The 20,457-nt window shown below is 44.5% G+C and overlaps 1 protein-coding gene across 3 annotated transcripts in view; it reads left to right on the forward strand.

Annotated features, from left to right (window-relative positions):
• Positions 1 to 18,178, forward strand: part of RALB (RAS like proto-oncogene B) — a 96,670-nt gene extending 78,492 nt beyond the window's left edge. For 2 of the 3 annotated variants that reach the window (XM_080668584.1, XM_080668583.1), the window contains exons 3-5: positions 10,187 to 10,395; positions 13,510 to 13,687; positions 16,440 to 18,178. In XM_080668584.1, the coding sequence (XP_080524710.1) occupies positions 10,187 to 10,395; positions 13,510 to 13,687; positions 16,440 to 16,559 (507 nt within the window). In that variant the 3' untranslated portion in view covers positions 16,560 to 18,178. Of the gene's footprint in view, positions 1 to 10,186; positions 10,396 to 13,509; positions 13,701 to 16,439 lie in introns of all 3 variants that reach the window. The other variant, XM_080668585.1, reaches the window with a different exon arrangement.
• The last annotated feature ends 2,279 nt before the right edge of the window (positions 18,179 to 20,457 follow it).

Here is a 20,457-nt window from a genome sequence, read left to right on the forward strand (position 1 = left end):
GGTATGTGTTTATGTGGTTTGTGGTGGTTATCACCGGCCATCCAGTGTAGGAATGGCTTCCAGAAATATTCCCCCGCCCACTGTGCTGACTCATCTGGCACTGGGACTTGAGTGCAGCCCAGGGGTGTATCTTGGTGTGGGCGTGTCCTATGACACCTGGCACTGAATGAGTGGGTGGTGGAGGTGAAACAAGGGTGGAAACATGGAGCTAGAAACTAGTCTGGAAAGTTCTTCCCTATCTTACAGGAAAGCTCAATAGAGGTATCCTAAATTTGATAATTGTCCTAGAAGTTTCATTACTGGTAATGTCGAGTAGTTGTGAAGCTGAAAAAAACCTTTCTAAACTATTAATAAAAAACAAATTTGGATCAACTAGGCTATAGGAAAGACTAAATTATATTTTTACTAGAGGCCTGGGGCACGAAATTCGTGCACTGGACAGCGGGGGCGGGGCGGTGGAGGGGGTGCTCAGCCAAGCCCTTTCACAGTCCAGGAGCCCTCAGGTGATGTCCGACTACGTTTTAAAAAAATCACCCTGTACTTAATTTTCTTACTACTCTTTTTAAACTCCCCTCACTCTCATATTCTGTTTTTTCTTTTTATTTAACTTTTCCTGGCCTCACCCCATTTTAGCATCCTTCTCTTTCCTGTTTTCTCTCCCTCCCTCCCTTTGAACCTCCTGTGGCCCCTCTCCCTCCCTCCCTTCTCCCTTCTCCCTTCATTCCCCGTGTCTGTCTCCTTCTTACTCCCCTCTCCCCCCCATTTGCCTTCCCCTTGTGAGCCTGAACCCTGCCTCCCTCCATCCTTCCCTATTATTACACCCCCCCCCCCACCCCCTGCCATGTTCACTGGTTTCTCTTTTAAACCTTTCCTCTCTGGGACCTGCTTCCAGCCCTGCCTGAGTGCACTTTGATATTAAAGCTTCCGTTTGGGGGGCATTAACCCCCAGCCCAGGGCCTAGCCCCAGCCAGGCCTTTGCTGCCCCCACTTCCCTGGCCTCCTGGCCGTTGTCCTCCTCCCATTCCCTGCCTGGGACGCCCCAACTTCTAGTCAACAAAGTACACTTAACACGCCACCAACCTAACCCTGCCCAGTATCTTTGGGGTCTAGCCCTTGGGGATGAAAGCAGTACCCTCCTTAGTGTCCTTAGCAGTACCCTCCTAAGCTGAGCCTCCCCTCCCAGCACGAGGCCCAGCGAGGGTGGCCGAGGCCCTCACAACCTGGGCACTGCTGCCGTGGAGCAGGAGCGCCTCCCCCTGAAAGGCCTTGAACTGTCCACCCCTCCTTCCCGACTGCCAGCGCCGGGAGCCACCGCCCTCCTCCTGCGTCTGGGTGAGGCTCCCCGCCCCGCGCCACTTGCGCCCCGCCCCTCGCTGTGCGCAGCTGCTCTGCCCCCTGCAGTCGCCACCCCCTCCCATGTGCAGCCCCACATTTCCTTCCCTTTTCCATCCCTGTGTCTTTTTCTTGTTCCCTTTCTGTATTTCTGTTTCTCCTCTCAGCTGTCTGCATGCAGGCCTGCCTTCCTCTCCCTCTCCTTTCTTCTCCCCTCCTATTGTATCCTATCCTATCTACCCCGGGCCTCGCAGCTGCCTGAGCAGGGGCGGGAACGCAGCCTGCTGAACAGTCGTTATGTGATGACGTCCCAGACAATTGGAATATTCCTCTATTATTAGTATAGGTTCTTTATAGGAAATATTGCAAAATCATTGGCATATGATAAGATACTCAAAGAATATACAGCAACCAAAAAAAACGTAGGAACATATTCTAGAGGTATGCCAGGCAGATAATTAATAAATGTTATTTTGCTGTACTGTGATGGCTATTTGTATTAGTTTTCTATTGCTGTAACAAATTACTACAAATTCAGCAGCTTCAAACAATGCATTTGCTACCTCTAGTTTCCAGGGGTCAGGAATATGTCATGGCTTAGCTGGGTGTCCTGCCCAGGGTCTCACAAGGCTGCCTTGGTGTCAGCTGTGGCTGTGAGCTCAACTGAGGCTCGGGTCATCTCCCAGCATTCCTGGGTGCTGGAAGATGGAGGATAGGGGTGCACAGCTCCTAGAGGTCCCTGGCACCAGGCCCTCTCCACAGGTGTTCACACCATGGCCGCTGTTTCTTCAAGGCCAGGAGGAAAGTCTGTCTGCTTAGCTATGACAGTTTCTTACATAAGTACATGTAATCATTGGTAATCTCATTCATGCCCATTGCCATATTCTGTTGGTTAGAAGCCAGTCATTAAATTTTTTTACAATGGATTTTTTGAAAAAGATTAAAAAAATGTATTTTTTAAATTGATTTCAGAGAGGAAGGGAGAGGGAGAGAGATAGAAACATCAATGATGAGACAGAATCATTGATGGGCTGCCTCCTGCATGCCCCACACTGGGGATCAAGCCCGCAACCTGGGCATGTGTCCTGACCAGGAATTGAACCATGACCTCCTGGTTCATAATTTGATGCCTAACCACTGAGCCACGCCAGCTGAACTGAAAGAGAATTTTTATTGATTTTTAGAGAGACAGGAAGGGAGAGGGAGAGAAAAAAGGAACATTGATGTGAGAGCGATACATCCATTGGCTGCCTCCTGCATGCCCCCTACCGGGGATCTCTCCTGGGTCATACTTGGCTGTATCTTATATGAGAAAGTTTTGTTTTTGATGCTCGCTTTTCTCTATCTCATATCTAGCAGAATCTCCTTAATTTGCCCACACATTTTTGCATAAAAGAAGAGATGTAAATTTTGAAGTCTGAGTCTGTTTTTGCTTATTAACCTGATTTGCTTAGGAAAAATTCCTTACTTTTGTAACAGGGGAAGAACAGAGGTTGAGGAGAGGAATTAAGATGAAGAAGACAGGATTAGAAGTGTAGTTTGTTAATGAGATGAGGGAAGGGGATTTTGCCCCCTAAAGAATTAATAATTGGCTTGGCCGGTGTGGCTCAGTGGTTGAGCATTGACCTATGAACCAGGAGATCATGGTTTGATTCCCAGTCAAAGCAGATGCTTGGGGGCATCCGGGAGGCAGGCGGTCAGTGATTTTCTCTCATCATTGATGTTTCTATCTCTCCCTCTCCCTTCCTTTCTCAAATTGATAAAAAAAATATGTTCTTAAAAAAGAATGAATAATTGGCCCTAGCCAGCTTGCTCAGTGGATAGAGCATCAGCCCTTGGACTGAAGGGTCCCAAGTTCGATTGCGGTCAAGGGACGTACCTCGGTTGCAGGCTTGATCCCTGGCCCCAGTCAGGATGTTTCTCTCTCTCTCTGTCTTTCCCCTTCTCTTCCACTCTCTCTCTCTCTCTCTCTTTTTTTTTTTTTAAAAATATATTTTATTGATATTTTACAGAGAGGAAGGGAGAGGGATAGAGAGCTAGAAACATCGGTGAGAGAGAAACATCGATCAGCTGCCTCTTGCACACCTCCCACTGGGGATGTGCCCGCAACCAAGGTACATGCCCCCGACCGGAATCGAACCCGGGACCCTTCAGTCCGCAGGCTGATGCTCTATCCACTGAGCCAAACCGGTTTGCACTCTCTTAAAAAAAAAAAAAAAAAAAAAAAAGGAAAGAGAAAAATGTCCTTGGGTGAGGATTAACAACAACAAAAAAGAGTGAATAATTGGCAATGTCCCATATTTTTGGTTGTCACATATGGGGGATGAGGGCAGGTACTACTAGCATGCATGCTCTTAACCTCCTCCAGCGCACAGGAGAGAACTATCCATCCAGATATCTGTGGTGCCACTGTAGAGAAGTCCGGATCAGAGGCAGAGCTCTGGGGACAGGAGCCCTCTGCCCTGCTCTGCCCACCCTGGGAGACCAGGAGTCTTCGTCTGGATTGTTCATTTCTATGATGTATGTTTGTATGTGTGAAGGGCAAGAGAGAGGGAAATTATGCATGCTGAAAAGTCCAGTGTTTTCTTTAGCTTCTTCAGAGAAGCAAAGGAAAGCTATGCTTAATCTTGGGCTATTTTTCTCACAGACTAACATATTTGAGGACTGGAAGGCAGCAGTAATTGAAGAGTCGGTAAAATGAAATCAGAGCAAGGGAAGAACAGAGTGGAGTGATGTGTGCTTGGGGAAGTCTTTCGCCGATTGCTCCATCAGCGTTGTCTAGCAGAACCTTCTCAGTGACGGAGTGTTCTGTGTCTATATGTCCAGTACCCGGGGCTCCTGGGCACTGCAGACCTGCCTGGTGGCTGCTATATGGACAGTGTAGTTCCAGAATCACAATTTTTGATCTTGAAGAGACCTCAGTCGTGATTCCCAGATCGAGCTGATCATAGAATCTCATGGGGGATCTTGTAAAAAATATCTTCTGAATAGCATTTCTTGAGTTGGGAACCAGGAATCTTTCTTTTTACAAAACCCACTGGCAGTTCTGACGGGTGGCCTGGTGTGGCAGCTCCTACCTGAAAGATCAGCTAGTTAACCTGATGTCATAGGAAAGGAAATTGTGTCTGTACTTGGGGAGGCCAGTGGTCTAAAGTGTCATGGGCCGTTCACACTCTGTTCCTGGTCCAATGCTTTCCCCGTGGTTCAGAAGAAATTCCCGCATATATGGTGGAATTGCCATGGAAATTGGATTATGGAAGGACCCACAGTCCCATAGTTCTTTACTTTTGAATTTGAGAAAATTAGAGGGAGATTTTAATCATTTTATCCTTGGCCTAAAATATTTGAAGACTTTTGAAACTATTTGCCATTTCCAGTGAGGTGAGGTTGATGATGGGGAGACTTCAGACTCTGAATGGCTAGAAAAGCCGGCCCAGTACAGGGGTGTGCGTCAAGTTTGTCTTGGACTTGCGCATCTTGGGTGTCTGGGACTGAATCGCATACAACCCTGCAAGGCCAGTGGTATGATTCATCTGAATAGATACATGACTTTGGAGAGTTCCTATTTCTGTGGAAAAATGTGTCAAGGTTGTGATCTAATCTATATATATAAAGAGCCAGGGTCCGTAATGTCCAAAACGACCGAACACCGGAAGTCAGTCCTGCAGTCAGTGCTGGGTCGCCATGGCACAGCAACCCAGCACTGACTGCCGAGGGGGCTGTGGATCAGGCCCGGAGAGAGGCCCGGAGAGAGAAGCAGGGTCTGATCTGCAGCCTCCGTGGCAGCTGTTGATCAGCCCTTGCCTCTCTCTTTCTCTCCAGGCCTCGCCAACAGCCGTGCCTCTCTTTCTCTCCGGGCCTAGCCAGCAGCCTCAGGGGCTGCTGATCAGCCCTGCCTCTCTGATCAGGCCCGGAGATAGGCCTAGAGACGCTGACTGGCATAGAAACTGACCAATCAGAACCAAATCTGGGTGAATTGCGAGGAGCCAATGGCTGCCTAGGAGGCGTAGTTTTTGACACTGACTGGCATAGAAACCAACCAATCAAAACCTAATCTGGGTAAATTACGAAGGCAGAGCCTAAGGTGGGGGCTGAGGAGGGGTTTTAAGGGCAACAGCTGTTTGGTGTAAGGTGTAAGAAAGCGATTCAATTTTTTAATGACCGAATTGGCATTATAGTACATATGGCTGGCTCTCAGTCCAGATATAGGGATTATGTATTTTTGTCTGCCAAGACCATCTCCTCCTGCTGAAAAAGGCTTTCCCCCCATTTAAACAATCCTATCCTATATAATCTATCTATACTAAAGGGTAATATGCTAATTAGACTGGGTTGACTGGCCATCTTCAGGACATCCGACTTCCTTCCAGACAAAGCCATGGTGGTGGGGGCTGAGGCAGAGGCAGTTAGGGGCAATCAGGCCAGCAGGGGAGGGCAGTTGGGGGCGAGATCAGGCCGGAAGGGGAGGGAGTTAGGGGCAATCCGGCAGGCAGAGGCAGTTAGGGGCAATCAGGCCGGCAGGCAGAGGGGTTAGGGGCAATCAGGCAGGCAGGCAGAGGCAGTTAGGGGTGATCAGGCAGGCAGGCAGGTGAGTGGTTAGGAGCCAGTGGTCCGAGATTACGAGAGGGATGTCCGACTGCCAGTTTAGGGAATCGGGCCTAAGTCGGCAGTCAGACATCCCCCAAGGAGTCTCCAATTGGAGAGGGTGCTGGCTGGGCTGAGGGAACCCCCATACCCCCGTGCATGAATTTTGTGCACCAGGCCACTAGTATTCTAATAATAAGCACCTTTCCCCTAGCACAGAGGTATGCAGTCATATCGGGACATTCTGACTCCTCTTGTCAGAGGAGTCCATGCAGCTCTAGTAGGTGTTAACCTTGAAAGCTCAGAAATATGCACTTGAGATGCTCTGAGGCATTGGAAATCACACTGTGGGGACAGGGGCTGGCTGAGTGTTTGTCTCTGTGGAAGGAGTTAAAAGAAGGACACTTGAGAAGCATAGGCAAAGTCGCATGCTCTCTATTTTAAGATAATTATTAGGGTAAATAGAAGAGAACCTAATACTAAAAATCTTTTAGTATTTTTATTCTTAGGTTTAAAACCATTTGAGCTGGTAGCTTCCAATTGGCAATGCAAGGCTCCTTTCAAGAGTTTTCTTCGGAGGTCCCTTAAGTTCGTGTTGATATTTTCAATTCAGTTTTTAAATCTTTAACAATTTAAGTTAGAGTTTTATTAAGATATAATTCACGTACCATGAAACTCACAGTTCAGTGATTTTTAGTGTATTCACACAGGTGTGTGAGCATCACCACTGTATGCATTTCTTCACTAGTTCTGCCCCAACCCATGCATACAGCAGTCATTCCTCATTACTGCTCCCCTGCCACCCCACCCCTGACAGCTGCTCTCTGGTTTTATGGATTTGCCTATTCTGGATGTTTTATAGGAATAGAATCATACAATATGTGACCTTTATATCTGGCTTCTTTCACATAGCACAATGTTTTGAAAGTTCATCCATGTTATAGTAGTATTTCTTTTTTTTAAAAAAAATGAGATAATTCATACACCATAAAATTTACCCTTTTAAAAGTGTACAATTCCATGTTTTTTTTTTAATGTATTCACAAATTTGTACAACCATCATCACTATCTAATTCCAGAACATCACCTCCCAAAAACTGCATACCCATTATCAGTCACTCTCCATTTCCCTTCCCACAGTCCCAGCCACCACTAATCTACTTGCTGTTTCCACAGATTTGTCTATCTGGACATTTCATATAAATACACTCATATAATATGTGACCGTTTGCGTTTGGCTTTTACTTACCCTAGTTTGTCAAGGTATATCAATGTTGTAGCATGAATAAGTCCTTCATTCCTTTTTAAGACTGAATAGTATCTGGATATGCCATGTTTTGTCTATCCTATTGTCTATTTGTATTGTGTCTATTTTTTGGCTATTATGGTAATGTTGCTATGTGCACTTATGCAAAAGTCTTTGTGTACTCATATGTCTTAAATTCTCTTGTGTACATATCGGGACATAAAATTGCCTGGGTCATGTGGTAACTGTATGTATAACTTTTTGGGACCTTGCAAAGCTGTTTTCCACAGCAGCTGCACCTTTTTATTATTCCCACTAGCAGTGGATGAGCGTTCCAGTTTCTCCCCATTCTCGCCAACATTTGTTATTGTCCACCTTTTTTATTATAGCATCCTACTATTTGTGAATGGTTTCTCATTGTGGTTTTGATTTACATTTCCCCAATGATTAATGATGTCGAGGACTTTTTCATGTGCTTCTTGGCCATTTGTATATCTTCTTTAGAGAAATGTCTATTCAGGTCCTTTGACAGTTTTTAGATTGGGTTACTTGTCTTTTCATTGTTGAGTTTTAAGAGTTCTTTATAGAGTCTGATTTACAAATATTTTCTTCCATCTGTTGGTTGTCTTTTCATTTCCTTGATGGCAACATTGAAAGCATGAAACTTTTAAATTTTGATGAAGTACAGTTTATTTTTTCTTTGGATGCATATGCTTTTGGTTTCATGTCTAAGAATGCATTGGTCATAAAGATTTACACCTATGTTTTCTTCTAAGAGTTTATAGTTTTAACTTTTACATCAGCTCTTTGGTCCATTTTGAGTTAATTTTTGTATGTGATATGAAGTAGGGGGTCCAAATTCATTATTTTGCATGTGGATATCCACTATACCACCTCCAGTTCAATTTTAATAGTACGTTGCTGTCATTAATTTACTTTTTTTCTGAATAGCTTGAATTCTAGCATCATTTAGACAGTTAACTTATTCAATGTGCAATATAATATAAAGAAAATAGCTTTGAAACATTAATATCATTATTACTAAGTATTACAAGCACTGAGGGAAGTTTCTTTACCGTTCTTTGACACTTTTTGTCCTTAGTCTCTTAGTGGGATGCATTCTATTAAAACATTCTATTCTAAAGTCTCTTGAATTCTTTCTCTTTGTGCCTACATTACCCATTTAATAATCATTTAGGTTCATTTAGCTTCAGTTTTTCTGTTTAACAGCTTTAAAATTTGTTTTGTTTGTCATGTACATACACATTAATATATATGTATACACACACACACAATACTATGTATGTATTTTATATACGTATATTATATACGTCTTATATTTTATTGTACCTATTTTTCTTATGTGAAGGTACACTGTTATATTGTGGATAACTTTATATATCAGTGCATAGTTGTCGTTCTCGGTTTTTGTAGCTGCATAGTATTCCATCTTGTGGGTTCCCATTGCTGGGCATTTGGGTGGTTTTTAACCTTTTACTATTATGCACAGTGCCACAGTGAGTAGCCCTGTGTGTTCCTGTGCAGGTGTTTCTGTAGGTGAGGTTCCTAGGAGCAGGTTGGTAGGACAGAGGATGAGTGCTTCTCTAGCTCGGTCAGATACTGCTGTGCTCACCTCCTTCAGGACTGGACTGTCCCGCTACAATTGGCAGTGTCCCAGGGCTCCTCCTCCCCAGAGCCCCACCTCTCCGGACCCCTCTTCCCTGGGCCCCTCCTCCCCGGACGCCTCCTCCCCGGCCCCCCTCCTACCCGGACTCCCTCCTCCCCGGACCCCTCCTCCCAGACCCCTCCTCCCCGGGCCCCTCCTCCCCGGACCCCTCCTCCCTGGGGCACCTCCTCCCGGGACACCTCTTCCCCAGAGCCCCTCCTCCCCGGACCCCTCCTCCCCAGGCCCCTCCTCCCCAGGCCCCCTCTTCCCCAGAGCCCCTCCTCCCCGGACCCCTCCTCCCCAGGGTGTGTTGTCAGACTCGGGCAAGTTTGGGGTGCTGGTTGGTAGGTGAAAATGGTATTTCATTGTAGATACAATTTTTGTTTTCTTTACTAGTGAGGAAGAACATCTTTTCGCAGGTTTAACATCACATGCGTTTACTTTTCTGTGAATTGTTTATGTCCATTACCACTTTTCCCCATTGGATTGTTGATCTTTTTGTGCGGACTGTTTGTATATAGCTCCTTGTAATATGGTTTCAAATATTTTTTCCTTGTTTGTCATTTGTCTTTGTTTATAGTGTGTTATGACAAACAGATTTTACATAGTCTAATTTATCAAATTTTTTTTTTTTACCTGGCTTCTGGATTTTGAGTCATAGTTATAAAAACGGCCTTTCCTACTTAAAGGTAATAAACGGATTTCGCCCATGTTTCTTCTAGTACTCGATGGCTTTATTTTTTACGTTTAATCGTGGACCCATTTGAAGTTTGTCAAGTCGTGTAGCTATTTAAGCCTCTTGATACTTCTTGTCAGATTACTTTTCAGATGAGTTTTTTACTTCTGTTGATTATAAGTAGGAACTCCTGTTTCTCACCTTTTTAAAAAAAAGTGTTTTTATTGATTTTTAGAGAGAGGACGAGATCGAGCACGCGACCCGGGCATGTGCCCTGACTGGGAATCAAACCAGTGACTTCTTGTTTCCTGGGTGGACACTCAAACACTGAGCCACACCAGCTGGGCTGTTCTCACCTTTGCCAGTGTTTGTATTATAAGTTGATACTGACAGTAAAACTGCCCAGTGTTCTGCTCTGTGCTTGGTTCCCTCATGTGTAAGATGGGAATTTCTGCTCTTGTTGTTTAACAACAAAATAAAAAATGGTAGAACTGAACAATAAAGAACAGAAGTGTTATATACGAAGTTATTTTTAGTTTATAGTGTCTTACACATAGTGTAGGCACCCAGTAATACGCAGTTGCTTATAGGTAAAGCACTTGTACGTTGACATTTATTTTTTGGCAGATTTTATTTTTCTACAACCTTTGTTAATTGCTGCTGCTGATGTTTATCTCCTTAGTTTGTAGAAGACTACGAACCTACCAAAGCTGACAGTTACAGGAAGAAAGTGGTTCTCGATGGAGAAGAAGTGCAGATCGACATTCTGGACACCGCAGGGCAGGAGGACTACGCAGCCATCCGCGACAACTACTTCCGGAGCGGAGAGGGCTTTCTCCTCGTGTTCTCCATCACAGAGCACGAGTCGTTCACAGCCACGGCCGAGTTCAGGTCGGTGTGCCTTCCTTCCCATGTCCTGGGCTTAGAAGGGGCAGTGGGAGGGCTGAGCTTGTAATTAGGAAGAATCTCTCTAAAGAATTCCCTGGCACTCTGAATCTTGTCACATTAGTGTCCACTATTTGTTATAATCTCTTTGGACTTCTCAGTTTTATAATAATTTCTAAATATCAATTATCTTCAGAATCTGTTGTCCCTGAGAGGGACAAAGCCACTCCATACATTCAAGAACCTGCCGTTTGCTTTCATATAAATCCTGAGAGACAGTGCTTGATAAGAGTTAAGTATCTTTTTTATAATTTTGCTAGAAAAGTAATGTTTGCTCTGTTTTGAGGCTTATGAATGGTGGTCAGCAGAGTGAAGGATGTGAGTCAGAGTGACCGTTTGCTGCCACCGGAAGGACTTAGCATAGTTGAATAGAAAGAACTGGCTTTAGAAGCAGGCAGACCTGGGCTTGGGTTCCTGCCACTCACCAGTTTCGTGACCCCGGGCAAATTTACTCAGCATCGGAGATGTTATTTCTTTATCCGAATCGGTGAAACGAAATGGTGTTTCAGACAGTAAATTCCGAAGGGCAGGAACTGCGGCTACCCCTTGTGCTGAATCCCCAGCCTTTTCTCAGTGTGGTCCCTAGTGAGCGGAATATTCCCTGCTATCATTCATTCGAAAATGTGGGACGATACCTTACGTTTATTTTGTTATAAGGAAGTAGTGAGCCATTAGTCAGAATTCTTAAGGAATTCTAATGGGAAGGGAGTCTTTCTCTTTCCCCCATTCCCTTCCCATTGTACACGGCTGTGTTTTTTCATCTGTCCTCCTCATAAACATCTGTCATGATGACTCTTTCCTGTAAGAACCAGATCTAGAGTCTGACAGGAAACTAAAAAAGAAAAACACAGTAACTTCTTTTCATTCTTTAGCAAGTTTGGTCAGAAATTAAGGTGAAAATGAGGAAGCTAAATATCCCCCCCCAAGATTTGGAAGGAAGCCTCCGTAAGCCAGGGGAGCCTCTGGGGCAGCTGAGAGAGTGGGAGGTAATAAGGGAGGCCTCAGAGTTGCAAGGCCTCAGGCTGAGCATCTCGATTCTCTGAAACTATAGTGTGAGACGTCCTATTACTTTTTAGATTCTGACACACCTTGAGGTTTCTGAATGTGGATGTAGCCCATGGGTTCGTAACTGTGTGTGCAGCTACAGAATCCTGTTTTTATGTCTCCTTGTGGTAAAACAGGACAGACGCACACACTACCTTCTTTTCTTCCCTTTCCTAAGCCTTTGATTTCCCATTGCTCTTAGACTCACCATGAGAGGAAATGTTGGACAGTTGGAGTCATCTCCAGAGAATAGATGGTGCCACCCTTGCCACCCTTGTCCTATCTCCCCTGGGTTACCTTCCGCCCTTCCCCCCCCCCCCCCCCCCCCACACACACACACTTACACTATTCATTTATTCTCAGAGGGTTAGAGCAGTCTCGTCTCATCTTAGGAGAAGGGTTTTGGTTGTGATTAGAGAAGAGGGATCCTTAGAAGAAAAAGGACAGATGACTCCCTAAAAGAAAAAGGAAGGGGTGCTAGTTCTCCTGACTTGAACTCTGACAAATCCCAGGGCTGTCCACGTTCCTTATGTTATTGGATTCAGGTGATTATCTGAGCTGTTGTGGCTACACTCATTCCCTTTACTCTATGCCTGTTAGCAGTTGTAAAGCATAGAATTTCTGTATTTATCTTCCACATTAGAAGACCCAACATAGAATAAAATGTTAATATACTCTATTTTGAAGTTTTCCCTGGATATATTCTATAAACTAGAGAAATGGGTTTTGTTACAGGAGACCAGTACTTGGTACTCCCATTTTTGGATCAATATATTTATTAATGAGCTAATTTTACTTGCCTGTGCAAGACTGAGCCAGAAAGCTATCAGTTTTTATTGTTCATAGTTTATATTGATCACATAGCTTCTAAATGTAGCAGGCTCTTTGACCCCTGTTGAAATGTAGGGGATAGCATTTTCAAGCTATCTCTAACTTTTCTTCTTTTTCATTTTTCTTAAAGTAATTTGATATCTGGTATTTCAATAGACTGTATGGGAAAAATTTTAAATATTTTTATTATGAAATGTTATCCTATATCATATACGAGTCAATGCAAATCTCCATGAAGTACGTTTTTGAAGGGTCTCTGATGTATTGGAATGTAGAAGTGTCCCCACTGGTTCAGAACAGTGCAAGTGGAATATTTAATTTTTTAAAATATTTGGTTTTGATTAGTAACTTTAGGCAGCTGTTTATTTTCAGTGGAAGTAAAATTTAATGTGCTATAGGTAGCAGTTCTTTTAGAGAAGATGTTTTTGAAGTACTTTTTTCATGGGCCTTGGAGTATTTCCTTTTTTTTTTTTTTTCACTTTGTGTGGAAAACTAATGCACATTAAATACAATTTCTGCCTAACGTAGCTGTCCGCTTCTGTGGCCTGTAATTTATTGTGTCTAAATGGACCTGGGGGTGGGGTGGGGAAGGCAGGTGCATACACACATGTAGACGTAATACAGCAGAAGTTGCACAGAACCAGGCTCACCGGGCTACTAGAGGCTCCTCTGATGTTTCTTTATATTCTTTTTCACTAAGGGGGGAAAATTACTGCTTGTGACCCACTAAATTGATTTCATGATCTAATTGACTGCTACGCTCCATATGAAAAACACTGGATTTTATAGCTTTTATTCTCATAGAGAAATCACGCCATCTTTTTTCTGGGGAATTATTAAGCATTTTATGTATGAAGATACTTCCTTTAGCTTGTTTTTATCCTAGCGGTCCCTATGTTTTTTTCTTCTTTTTTACCTAAGCATAAATTGGGGAACCTGATGAAATGCAGAATCCTGGGCTCCCATGGAGGTACTTACTTCTGTAGGGCAACTGCGGGGCCCAGAAATCTGCATCTGCAATGAGCAGCCCAGGCCATTCTGAGAACCAGGCATTGAAAACCCTTGGCCAGTTTATGGCAGGCTAGGGAATGCATCTTTGGCACACGGCGTAAGAATGCGATTTCTTCTTCTGCCTTTGGAAAGCATCTCTTTCTGGGTGGCTTTATTTTTGATGTGACGCTGTAGGGAGCAGATCCTCCGTGTTAAGGCTGAAGAAGATAAAATCCCATTGCTTGTGGTGGGAAACAAGTCGGACTTGGAGGAGCGGAGGCAGGTGCCGGTGGAGGAGGCGCGGAGCAAAGCAGAGGAGTGGGGCGTGCAGTATGTGGAGACCTCGGCCAAGACTCGGGCCAACGTGGACAAGGTGGGCGCTCTCTGTGAGTTTCTTGGAAACAGACTTGAGAAACAGCAGAATCCAGATGTCTCATCTGTTTGGTTTTAAGGGAACCGTTTATGGGAACTAGGGATTTTTCCAGGTCGATGTTGTAATGAGAAGCATTGGGAGGGTTTGACCATGGGTTTATCACAGCTCAGAGTCCTGTCACTTTGTCATGAGCCTCGTTAGAGGGCTTAGGGAGGGCTCAGCCTCAGAGGGCGGGGAGAAGAGGGCATGGTTTGTGAAGATGCTGCAGGTGGCACCAGCGCCGCAGGTCCTCGGGTAAGTCATTTCCTTTCGTTTCCTTCAGCATCCTTCCCTTACAGCGGCTGAGATGCCGTGGGAACGTAGCTCTTGTTATATTAATTAATCTACGGTGAAATTGGTTTCTTCAGCTTGCTTTGAGTCATGAACATAACCCCGGTGTTCCGTGAGGACTTCTCTGTAGCTTCCCCAAGCTCTCCCAGCCCAGGGCCTGGTCTCCAGGCACAGCTTGGGGCATTCCCCAAGAAACTCGGCCCGTGGTGATTTTGCCCTCATGGAATTATTGGATTTACTAGTATCCTTACCATCGCAGGCAGAGCCAAGGCCTTCTGTCTTAGAACTAAGCCTCTGAATAGTGCTTGCTGCAGGAGTCAACTCTCCAGGGATTTCTTTTCTCTTCCTTCCCGTCAGCATACTTTCCTTTTCAAACCTCTGAAGCTAATGAAAGGATGATCTTGATTATGATGAACTGTGACAGTTTGAAAATCCACCTACCAGTGATTGCTATCGATAGGCCTTTAAAAAATACACGTTCAACGTGGTTGTTACAGAGCTAAAGGAGACAGCTACAGATGTGCTCCCTGTGCCCTCACCTCTGCCCTCTCCTGGTTCTGCTCCTGGTTCATGCCTGTGAAGCCTCAGCCCAGTGCCATCTGCAGCCACTGCATCAGCATCCAACCCCCACTCGGCTTCCTCTGTTTCTCTTTCTTATGGAGATAAATTCTCCTGGACTTCTCTCCTGAAGAGGGAGCCATTGGCGAGCCAGCTTTGCTGCAGCTTGACACCAGCTTGGCGGGAGTTCACTTTAGAGGCACTTTGGCAGCAACCACACAGAGCTCTTCAGGTGTAGTGTGTCTGCAGCGTGAAATAGGCTCACCTGTCTGCCACTTTTTCTTTGTATTATTGTCCCAGCTCTTATGCTGATTCTGTGCTATGCCAAATCACTTTCTTTCTATACAATTGTTTCCTAGCTTAGAAATCATGCAGGAAATCGACATAAACTTTATTTTTAAGGAATCAGGACGATTTCTCAGCAGGGACTCTGTTGCCATGCAGTTTTTGGATGGGATTGGGGGGAAGGGAGGGCTGTCGCTCAGTGGCTTGTCATCGCCCCTTCCTCCACGGGACCTGCTTGACCTGCCAAACAAGAAGCAGCAGAAGCTTCTGACTGCGGCATTGTGTTCCTCCGGAAACAATTTACAGGAAGGGATGTTGTTGGTAAGATCAGCCCAGGAACTATTTTGTCATTTTTAAGTTGGACACCCTCCATTCCCCTCCTCTGCCTTTTGTTAGAACAAAAAGGAAAACCAGTAACATTTGAAGCACTTCACTGTGCTGTGTGGGTGGGGTGCTTCCCTGCCAGGGTGCTGACGTCAGCCTGCTTCAGTTTGGGGGAGTCCTCTTCTGTGCCTGAGCTGGTAGAAAGGCTCAGGCCCCACTCAGAAAGCCTCAGCACACTTCCTGCTGTGGTGCTGGGCCTGGGAAGAGAAGGCAGCTGTGGTCTGTGAACGGCCAAAGACAAGCCTGCACGCTGCCCCCACTGTGTCTCGTCATTCTCTAGGAAAAATCACAAATGTTTCTTTTTGGGGGGCATATTTTGTCTGCTTGGGTAGTCAGTACTTTGGCACAATTGCTGGTAGCAGAGGGCAAAACCCAAACTATTGTGACAAATGATAATCTGTATCTAAACAACATACTGACATTCAAAGAATGAGTCTCGTCTGTTCTTGATAAAGTTCCTTTCAACTGACATTGCAAGGAACAGCGGAGGGGTTGTTCCTCAGAATTAGGGCAGGCCAGGCATGTGCATGGAGAGGGTGGCCTGCCAGCACGTCTCCCTCCTGTTCCCCAGTTTCATATGCAGGAGCTTTTGTTTGTTTATGAACACCCCCCCCCCCCCCCCCGCAAACTGTGTTCCTGGGCCTGCGTAATGACATCCCCACCTTCTTATGGTCCTTGTAAGGATTAAACAAGAACAGCCACTTATATCATTTTCCTTTTTTGGTGGTTGGCCATGTTAGCAAGTCTGATTCCTCCTGTCACTCTCAGGATCTGTGACATCACCACCTGTAGTAGGTCTGTTTCGTGCTGTTTTATCCCTCATCATCCTGAGAGTGGAAGGGAAGGAGGAAAGAGTGGAGAAAGAGCAAGAGAGAGAGAGATAACACATTGATTGGTTGCCTCCTGCATGCACCTGGCCTGGGGCCAGGGATTAAACCTTCAACCCAGGTACATGCCCTTGACTGGGAATCGAACCCGAGACATCTTTGATGCTTGGGCTGATGCTCTAACCACTGAGAAAAACAGGGCAGTTAGAATATGTTTTTAATGTTGTTATTCTTATTTGCTCTAGATGGTTTGTTTTTGATGGCATATAGTAAGAATGAGTATGATTTTATGCTTGGTCTAATTGCTTCCTAAAATCATTAAATGGCTTTTCCTTCCTGTTCTTTTCACCCTTTCCTCCTCACCCCAGGTGTTCTTTGATCTAATGAGAGAAATCAGAGCAAAGAAGATGTCAGAAAACAAGGACAAGAATGGCAAGAAAAGCAGCAAGAACAAGAAAAGCTTTAAGGAGAGATGTTGCTTGCTGTGAAGAGATGTTGCCATGATGGCGGACGGAGTCAGTTGCCACTAAGGACATAGGGCTGTCGTTGAGGGAAGACTGTAGTCTACTTGTGTGCTCCCTGCTCACCCCAACCTCTTCACGCAGACTTCTTCAATGGGGAAAATATTGGTGAATCAGTGGCTGGCAGAAGTAAGCCCTTGACCTTGCATGGACTGGCCACGTGGTCAGGAGGCTTTGCAGTTCCCTCCTCCCTCTCTCCCTCCCTCCCTGTCTCCCTCCCTGAAGTTTAACTAAGTATGTAGTGCGAGAGGTAGGAAATAGTCCAATGTTAATTAAAATGGAAGAGGACTGTCATAGTGTTTTATTCCGCAACCCCCCCCCCCATTTCATAACATTACCACCTTTTGTTTAGAAATAAAAATGTCTTATTTTATTAGGTTTTGGGAGAAGGGGTGGGATAAGACTCCCCCAGCCCTTGTCAGCTTAACAGTAGTGCTCAGAAAAATCCAGGAAACTAATGATGCTGAAAAAGCCAGATTTTAGGGGGATATGTTTCTTGGCAATACCCAGTGGATTTGAAGTATAGCTAAAAAATAAACTTGAGTTCGCCCGCAGAGGTCAATACGAAGCTCATAACTCCTCTCACGTATGAGAAATGGAAGCTGTATTCTTCGCATTTAAATACTAGCCAGTGATCGTCTGTGTTGGCTGTTCCTTCCTGTGGCATCCTGGGTTTGGTAGGAGCTTCTTTTTAATGGACTGAGTGAAGAGTCAAGAGTGGGATACTTTATAAATGATGCACTTTTCTCATCAGATTTTAAAATATTCTTTGGCTAAATCCTCGCATAATTGCCAGTCCAGTGGTTAGGCTCCTTGTCTCCACTGGCAATCAACACATTCTGTCTTCCAGGTCGCTCCCCTCTGCACATGAGGAGACCTTCCGCAGGGCACGGAGTCCTGGGGATGCCAGAGCAGCACTGCCTTCTAGCTCAGGAAGCCAGCCTGTGCCAGGCTCCTGCCACCCCTCCTGGCGCTGCCGAGTAATTCTGAATTTAAAATTGGAATTAGTTGGGAAGGATAAGCCATTGCTCTTTTACCTCTGAGAACTGGCTGCTGTTTCTAATTTTTTTTTTTTTCCTGAGACAGCTATATACTTAGTTAGAAAAAATTTTTATTGGTGAGATATTGTTAATCTTTCTTGAATCAATATTCTACATTCAGCAATCAGAAAATTTTTCATCAGGAAAGGAGTACTGTGATAAAAGCCCAGTACTCACATTTTCCCCATTTTTCAGAAGTGACATTTCACACACAGGTGCCAAAAGTGAATTGAGGTGGGGGAGCAGGAACCTTTCAAACTCATGGTTATATAGAATTTGTGAAAATTATGGTTTGACTGGAAAACAATCTTGTATACTTCCCAAAGAATCATGGACTTTTGAATAAAAAAAGCAGACAAATACACATTTTCAGGATTTCAGCCTTATTATTTTACCCTTTTGTCATACATGTGAAATGCAGGTATTAAAGAAATTGACAGTAAGTTATTCATTATTCTTGTGTGATTTTCTGCAACATCAGACAAACTTTATTTCAATTCATTCTTTGAACTACACTGTGGAAAATAAAATTGTAAATACAAACAGTATATTTTAACAATTGTTCCTTTGGGAGAGATGACTGACTACTCTTCTTAAAATTAAAAAAATAGAAGGTAATCACACTCTTGAAATAACCTAGTACTTTTCAACCTAGTGCTGTTGTAGAAGACCGGAGAAAAACCAAGCAACGCTTAGAGAAAGGGAGTTTCACAGCTTTATTACGCCGGCGGACTCAGAGGAGTTTGCCTCTTAAAGTCTGAGCAAACCAATATGGTGGAAGCCCCTCTTTTATCCCTTTTTGGTTTCTTTGTCCCTCAAATATGGATGGGGACTTCCAGACCTTTTGTGGGCTTTGCAAAAAGCTCCATGGGTTGGGATGGGGGTCTTGAGATCATATCTAAGGGCCTGGCCTGGCGCCAGCACTGATAACCCACTCCAGGGTTGTGTGTTGTTCATGGTTTATGGCCTCTGTAAAATGTGAGCATTTAGGTAACAGGTCTTGCAAGACCAGTTTGTGGAGAAAGGGGCAGTGACTTAATTATAGGTCATCAAGAATGTGCATTAGATTGCTGGCACAGATTCAGATTGCTAGCCCCCCCAAACATCAGGGTTACATTGGAATTAGCCTTTTAGCCTTCTCAGTGCCACCTGTTGGATATCATTTCCCGTCATGAGTAGGTAGATTTTAGTAAGCACAAGAAATAAAAGATGGTATGAATTGTTTCATGCTGTGGAAATTATTTCATGATTGGTATATGTTATTAGTGTATGCCTAAAGTTAAATATTTAACTGAATAGCTATCAGAAATGGATCTTTCTAACAAAATAATTTATACATATGAGATTCTTTTTCATAGAAAAATGAGGCAGTGTTATTTATAAATTTGAAACATAGTTCTCGCTAATTGGTTTGCTATTGTGTCCATACCTAGTATTATTTTCTAAAGCATTCATCCTAGAAATGGGTGAGCACCTGCTTGGTGTCAGGCTCTGTGCTAGGAGCTAGATAGGATATTGAATGAGACAAGCAAGATCTCTGCTCTCCTGGAACTGATACTTTAGCGAGGAAAGAGACATATAAATGAAAATGTCAGGGTCAGTGCTTTGATGACAATGAAACTGGGTAATCTGATAGCAGCTGTTTCTGGGCAGTAGAGTTGTGTTCAGTTTGGTGGTCAGCAAGCTTCTCCAAGGAGGTGACATTCAAGCTGAGACTTCATGACCTGAGAAGCCAGCGTGGACCGGGGGGTCGTGGGTGCGGGGAGCTCTCCAGGCTGGAGTGCCACTGGCCGGAGGCCCTGGGGTTCAGGAGAAGAAAGCTCAGAGACCAGCCTGTGCTGGAGTGCAGTCGGGAAGGGCAGAGTGACAGGCAGGAGGTGCGACAGTCCATGATTTCGGAAGGTGATGCAGGGGAAGACCCCAGGTATATAATACCTGCAGGTACCTGTAACTCAGATCTAAGACTCCATCGGTTGTACGACGCCATCCTAATGGGTGTGCTACAAAGAAAGAAGAGCCTGCCAATTAGGTGAATACATCCTGATTTCAGTGACATAAGAATGTGGGAAAATTGTATGTTTTAGCTTATGCGAATTATGATACATAAATTTAAATTAAATGATACCTGAAATATAACATTTCTTTGGTCTAGAAATTACATGATAAGAAAATACCATAGAAGCTTAGTAGCAGATAAACATTGACAGTGGACAGAGACTAATATATACGGTTAGTGTTAATGGTAGTAAACTTGACTTTGATATTTCTATTTTAAAAACTCATCAAGTTACTTAATCAAAATGGTAAGAGCACGTGCTTTAGAATTCTAGGGGCCTGGAAGTGCTTGTGGAAGGAGCCCTTTCGTCTTGCTCTTGTCTCCCCAGCAGGTTCCTTGAGAGTTCTGTTGAACCATTGCTGTTCTCAGGTGTTCGGTGGGTGCTCCCTGGCTCTAAGTCCTCGCCTGCCGCCATGGTTTCTTGGTTCTCAGTCACAGACATTCCCAGGGGTGACTTGCTGTGGTAGGTGAGGGTTTAGCTCACTGCTCCCCTTGCTCCCATCCCATTTTTGACAGTAATAGCACTGTGTTTAATTCCTCTCGTGGTGACTATTAATACTTTTTAAAACTGTATTTAAACTTCTGTTTCTCACTCGATCGCCTCTTGACAGCATCCCGCGGCTCCCCACTCTGAAAGGGGAGGATGTGGCGCCTGCCCTCACCTCTTGATCTCACCTCCCAGCTTTGGTCAGCTCTTCCTTCTCTGTCACACTTTCACCTTATCAAGGTAGATGACATGGATATTCCATTCTCTTGCCATAATTCAAGC

Source organism: Plecotus auritus (assembly GCF_963455305.1).
Source record: "Plecotus auritus genome assembly, chromosome: 5".
Classification (NCBI taxonomy): domain Eukaryota; kingdom Metazoa; phylum Chordata; class Mammalia; order Chiroptera; family Vespertilionidae; genus Plecotus; species Plecotus auritus.